Source organism: Callionymus lyra, chromosome 10 (genome assembly GCF_982586985.1).
Source record: "Callionymus lyra chromosome 10, fCalLyr1.hap1.1, whole genome shotgun sequence".
NCBI classification, from domain to species: Eukaryota; Metazoa; Chordata; class Actinopteri; order Syngnathiformes; family Callionymidae; genus Callionymus; species Callionymus lyra.
In genome coordinates, this window is record NC_141827.1 from 1,105,001 (window position 1) to 1,111,927 (window position 6,927).

The window sequence follows — 6,927 nt, forward strand, 5'->3', positions numbered from 1 at the left end:
ATGTGTGTGTATAAGTGTGTGTGTTTATAAGTGTGTGTATAAATGCGTGTGTATAGGTGTGTGTATAAGTGTGTGTATAAATGTGTGTGTATAAGTGTGTGTGTGTGTATAAGTGTGTGTGTGTGTGTGTGTATAAGTGTGTGTGTATAGGTGTATGTATAAGTGTGTATAAGTGTGTGTGTGTGTATAAGTGTGTATAAGTGTGTGTGTGTGTGTGTGTATAAGTGTGTATAAGTGTGTGTGTGTGTGTGTATAAGTGTGTGTGTGTGTGTGTGTGTGTGTGTGTGTGTATAAGTGTGTGTGTGTGTGTGTATTAGTGTGTGTGTGTGTGTGTGTATAAGTGTGTGTGTATAAGTGTGTGTGTGTGTGTGTATAAGTGTGTGTGTGTGTGTATATAAGTGTGTGTGTGTGTATAAGTGTGTGTGTGTGTGTGTGTGTGTGTATATAAGTGTGTGTGTGTGTGTATAAGTGTGTGTGTATAAGTGTGTGTGTATAAGTGGTTCAGCTCAGGTCGTGCAGCAGGAAAAAAGTTCTTGTAAAAAAGTTTACATTTATGTTGAAGAGAAAGTTTTTATTTTGAATATTTTTGGCTGGAATGTTGCATGTTTAACTATTGAAGAAACATTTTAAATAGTAAATGATATGTATTGATGTATTTTTATACATTTGTAGAACTATTGTGAGCAAGTTATATTTATTTAAACCGTTAAATATATATTTAACAAACGATATTTGGATATCATTTTATTCTGATGTTGTCTTGAGTGAAAATGTGTTAAATAATAAATACAATAAAACAAATAAATGAATCATTTATAATAATAAATGTATCACCAAATAAGTTTTAATTCTCGTGTATATTATTTATTAAACATTTACTCAGCTTTCATTCCTGAACATCAAGTCATTTATTTAGTTTTTAAATGTTTTTATTCAAGTTTCATCCGATAATTCAAGACTTTAATGAGTTTAAGTATTAAATCCACTAAAATAAAGTCACCTGACGATGGTTTTATTAGATGTTAAGACGATGATTATAGTTTGAATAATATCTTTACAAACCGTACGATCTTATTTAAAAAAAAAAGAATCTAAGAATCAAAAGAAGTCAAAGTGTTTTACTTTAGATCTGTTTGGTTCACCAGTCGCTGAATCCATCCAATAATAATTAACAAAGATGCAACTCCGTCTGGTGGCGCCGACAATAATAAAAGCTCTGCTGACCGTGAAGAGTTTTTTCAGCCGAGAATTAAAGATCCAGCAAAATCTAATTATGAGCAAAGTGTGAGATCAGCAGCAGAATAATAACAGTTTCATGTCCGCCTGCAGCGTCAGACTCGACCCGAGGCGACGGCACTTGTGGACTTTGATGTGAGCAGCGATAGAAGAGCTGACTTTACTTTTCCCCCTTTTTCATAATTTACATCAAAACATGGCGGCTCATTAGCATGCGGCGCCTCCGTCACGATCGTTACGGCGCCGCCGTCAGTAACCCTGACGCGCCTTTGTTGATGGAGGTCCCCGGTCGCCGCGGTAACTGATGCGTCCTGACAGGTCGGCCCGCCGCTCGCCAGGTCGTCCTCCGGCTCCGAGACGTTCGGCGGATCCGTTGGGCGACGGCGAGGGTCTCGTGTTCTCGCTTGTTTACAAGTGACAGCGTTATTATTCTCGCCAGGCGGTGTTTCTTATCAGCGTGTTGTGCGAGCGAGCAGCCTGCGCCGCCGCTGCCAGAGCTTTTCTTCTCTTATTGACACTTCGCCGGAGAATCTGCATTAATTGTGGAGCTTCCAAGCGCCGGCGTCTGGTCGCTGTGTTCGCCTGAAGTTGATTAATGACGGCGGCGGCTCCGGGTCGTCCTCCCGAGACGCTTGCTGGTCGTGCATGTTAACGAGAACACACACCAGGATCCAGGAGCTCGCGCGCCTTCATCCGTCCCAGGGAAGCGATGAAGAGCCTGCGGCCGCGCCGGCCTCCGTCTACCCGTGGCTCCGTGAGGCCCCTTCACTCCTGCGTCGAACCCTCCGGTTCGTTCTCGTCCTCAGTTTGTGACGCAGATCGAAGCGAAGAAAAGACGTCGATCGTTCCGTCGACTTCCAGACTTTCAGAGACAAACGTGTGCATTTGACTCCGTGACTGATTTACCTGAGACTCACCTGGACATTATATTTACCTGAGACTCACCTGGACATTATATTTACCTGAGACTCACCTGGACGTTATATTTACCTGAGACTCACCTGGACATTATATTTACCTGAGACTCACCTGGACGTTATATTTACCTGAGACTCACCTGGACATTATATTTACCTGAGACTCACCTGGACGTTATATTTACCTGAGACTCACCTGGACGTTATATTTACCTGAGACTCACCTGGACGTTATATTTACCTGAGACTCACCTGGACATTATATATACCTGAGACTCACCTGGACGTTATATTTACCTGAGACTCACCTGGACGTTATATTTACCTGAGACTCACCTGGACGTTATATTTACCTGAGACTCACCTGGACGTTATATTTACCTGAGACTCACCTGGACGTTATATTTACCTGAGACTCACCTGGACGTTATATTTACCTGAGACTCACCTGGACGTTATATTTACCTGAGACTCACCTGGACGTTATATTTACCTGAGACTCACCTGGACGTTATAGAACTGAACGTGTTGAGAGAAAATAATCAAACACAGGTGAACAATGAACAGTTAATTTGATCCATTCATTCATGTTTGTAGAGAAATAATGATATAAGGTATTGATCCCTCAGGAGGTCAAGGTCTAATAGAAATAATATAAATAATTAATGATGTAAATAATTATATAAGTAATTATGTGAATAATGAAATAAATAATTGTTGTAAATAATGATTGAAATAATAGAATTATTGATATAATTAGTGATGTAAATTAATTACGGATATATTGATAGAAATAATGATAGAAACAATAATAGAAATAATGATAGAAATAATAAAATAAATAATGATAGAAATAACGATAGAAATAATAATAGAAATAATGATAGAAATAATAAAATAAATAATGATAAAAACTAAAAATTCCAAACTTAATTGAAGAACAATAACGAGTTGGTCACGATGACGAGAAACAGACAAAATAAATCAACTAACATTTGAACATTGTTCTTGACTCTCATGACGTCATAATGTCAGTGATTCGTTCTGGACTCGCCGGAGACGGCGGTTGCATTCATTGGTGGTGACTGACGCTCTGCTCCTCCAGGCATCACATCAGCGTGAAGGAGGAACCCCTGGACCCCGAGGACCAGGACGGGCCGCTCTCCCTGGTCACGACCGCCAACCACAGTCCGGACTTCGACCACCACAGGGACTACGACGACGACCAGAACCACGACGACATGCTGTAGTGGCGCCGCGTCGGTCGCCTGTAGGACGAGCCGTGAACTGCAGCCTCGTTTTCAAGTAACTTTCAGTGCCATGACAAGAACACACGCCGGGTCAGACGGACCCGGGCGTGTGCGACGGTACCGTGTGGTACGCAGAGACGTGGTCCACGACCGCCACTGGGGTCCCCCCCCCACCCCACCACTGTCCCCCCAACCCTCGCCCACGTCTCTCTCTGGACGCCGAGACAGAACGCCTGACGTTTGGTGTGTTTGATGTGTGAGGCCGACCACTGCCTCCTGCACGTGAGGGATGTTTTAGGTGGGCGGGGTTAAGCGGGTCTTCATTGCTGTTTTTCCTTTTCTTGTCTTTCGTGACCTCGTCAGGCTTCGTGGCCCAAAATTCTGTGTGTTCAGCACTTGATGATGAATGTTTCCCAGAGCACACACTCGTGAAGCCAATGTTCCAAACATAGTAGCAACTTTTCTTCTCCCCTGGCCCCGCCCCCTCGCCCCTCTGGCCCCGCCCCTCGCCCCCTGGCTCCGCCCCCGCAGCACATGAAGTGTGCACGGCTGCTCATGAAGGTTCTGTCGCGTCAATGAAGTTTAGTTTAATCCTCAGGATTGATCCTGATGAAACGACACAATGCTCGCCTCTCGTCGTCATGACGACCACTGAGAAAAGGATGGCACTCGTCGTGACTCACGGTTCTACTGACTCGTTTGACTCGCAGGATGGAGCCGAGACTCCAGAGTTTCAAACATTCCAGTGGCTTCGCTCGTGGTCGTCGCGTGAAAACGACATTCAAACCCAGAGAAGAGTTTCTGCGTCGCGACCCCTGCTGTGAACCCGTGACCTTTAGTCCTGACCAGAGGATCTGATTCACGATAAGACGCAGGAACACGAGACGATAAAGTTTTAAAGTAATCGTTCTTTCACTGAACTGGTCGTCACGGTGACGATGTCGTGATGAAACTTCCCGGGAATCGAACTCAAGTTTGAGCGAAACCTTGAAAAAATGATGTTTTACTGAAGAAGATTAAGATTAAACTCTAGAGAAGAATCAACGTCTAAACGAGGGTTTCGTTCGTTCAGGAACGAAGAAACTGATCGTTTCAAAGATAACAAGTTTCGTTCCAAATGCTTGGATTTATATTTAGACGAATTCAAACCTAATTTAACAAAACGTTTCCTTTTATTTTTAGTTAGTTGAAAAAGTGTCAGAAAAACAAAAGCACACGATGACCTTTCAATGACCTTCACTGGTAAATAATGTCAGATCAACGTCGTGAACGTCGTGTGAAACGTCTTTATTTCCTTTCATTTCTTCTGCCTTCGCTTCTGCTGCGACGACCAAAGACACGTTCATGCAACAGACGTCGAGGAGGATCAGCGACGACCAAAGTTTTAATCCTGCGTCGACCAAACGTCACGAGAGCTGAAACAAAAATGACCAAATCCGGCAGGTTGAAGAAGAAGGTTTGACGACTGAACCGCCATTTTCTGTTCTCCTCGAGCTTCTGTTCTCCTCGAGCTTCTGTTCTCCTCGAGCTTCTGTTCTTCAAGACCTTCTGTTCTCCACAAGCTTATGTTCTCCTCGAGCTTCTGTTCTCCTCGAGCTTCTGTTCTCCTCGAGCGTCGACAGATCCCGTTGTTCAGGCGACACGTTGTGATTGTGATGTTTTTTTTATTCTTAAAAACACTCCTGTCGACTCTGAAGGTACAAGAACCTTCACCGCTTCAGTAGCACGACGTGACAAACGAGCAGAACCTTCTCAGCAGGTGTAGCTGAACGTTCCTCAACACAACTGCACGAGAACCTCACGATTCCCAGTGTTTGCATGTCAGAGCTCGACCTCCAGAAACTCAGGCTTCATGATTCGTTTCTCCTCGTCCTGTCTGTGACTGCGTCTGTGACTGCGTCTGTGACTGCGTCTGTGACTGTGACTGCTCGACTGTCTTTGACTGCGTCTGTGACTGCGTCTGTGACTGCGTCTGTGACTGCGTCTTTGACTGCTCGACTGTCTTTGACTGCGTCTGTGACTGCGTCTGTGACTGCGTCTGTGACTGTGACTGCTCGACTGTCTGTGACTGCTCGACTGTCTGTGACTGCGTCTGTGACTGCTCGACTGTCTGTGACTGCGTCTATGACTGTGTCTGTGACTGCTCGACTGTCTGTGACTGTGTCTGTGACTGCTCGACTGTCTGTGACTGCTCGACTGTCTGTGACTGCTCGACTGTCTGTGACTGCTCGACTGTCTGTGACTGCGTCTATGACTGTGTCTGTGACTGCTCGACTGTCTGTGACTGTGTCTGTGACTGCTCGACTGTCTGTGACTGCTCGACTGTCTATGACTGTGTCTGTGACTGCTCGACTGTCTGTGACTGCGTCTGTGACTGCTCGACTGTCTGTGACTGCGTCTGTGACTGCTCGACTGTCTGTGACTGCTCGACTGTCTATGACTGTGTCTGTGACTGCTCGACTGTCTGTGACTGCGTCTGTGACTGCTCGACTGTCTGTGACTGCGTCTATGACTGTCTGTGACTGCTCGACTGTCTGTGACTGTGTCTGTGACTGCTCGACTGTCTGTGACTGCGTCTGTGACTGTGACTGCGTCTGTGACAGCGTCTGTGTCTGTGACTGCTCGACTGCGTCTGTGACTGCTCGACTGTCTGTGACTGCGTCTATGACTGTGTCTGTGACTGCTCGACTGTCTGTGACTGTGTCTGTGACTGCTCGACTGTCTGTGACTGTGTCTGTGACTGCTCGACTGTCTGTGACTGCTCGACTGTCTGTGACTGCTCGACTGTCTGTGACTGTGTCTGTGACTGCTCGACTGTCTGTGACTGCTCGACTGTCTGTGACTGCTCGACTGTCTGTGACTGCTCGACTGTCTGTGACTGTGTCTGTGACTGCTCGACTGTCTGTGACTGCGTCTGTGACTGTGACTGCGTCTGTGACAGCGTCTGTGTCTGTGACTGCTCGACTGCGTCTGTGACTGTGTCTGTGACTGTGTCTGTGACTGTGTCTGTGACTGTGACTGCTCGACTGTACATACGTGTCATGAGTGGATCCTGAACATTGACAGAAGAAACTGCTGTATGTATCGGAAAATGTGCTGCAAATGTATTTGACTTAGTAATATTCGCTTTGACACGGCTGTGGTGGAGGGGGGGGTCATGGGGGGGTCATGGGGGGGGTCATGGAGGGGTCATGGAGGGGTCATGGAGGGGTCATGGGGGGGGTCCCTGATTTTAAAAGTGTAAAATAGACGACAGACTTTTCTCTGTCACCAGTGACCGAAGCATTTTGTACAGTTTTGTTTTGTGTAAATCTGTTTTTATATCTTCCTCCGACGGTCCGACCACTGGCCACTGCCGCCTGTGGCTCCGCCTCGAAAGTTCCTGCTTGACAAAAAAAAGAGAAAAAAGAAAAAAAAGGGCCGACAGGTATTTGTTCGCTCGACGAGCGAGAACTTGCATGATTCATCCCAGGGTTGTGGGTTTTTTGGTTTGAAGGGTCAGTAACTAATAATATACGGGAGTA

General features: G+C 45.8%; 1 protein-coding gene across 3 annotated transcripts in view; it reads left to right on the forward strand.

Moving 5' to 3' along the window:
- LOC148069847 (forkhead box protein P1-B-like) overlaps positions 1-5,608 on the forward strand; it is a 41,793-nt gene extending 36,185 nt beyond the window's left edge. For 2 of the 3 annotated variants that reach the window (XM_087801572.1, XM_087801574.1), the window contains exon 15: positions 3,259-5,607. In XM_087801572.1, the coding sequence (XP_087657698.1) occupies positions 3,259-3,403 (145 nt within the window). In that variant the 3' untranslated portion in view covers positions 3,404-5,607. Of the gene's footprint in view, positions 1-3,258 lie in introns of all 3 variants that reach the window. The other variant, XM_087801573.1, reaches the window with a different exon arrangement.
- The last annotated feature ends 1,319 nt before the right edge of the window (positions 5,609-6,927 follow it).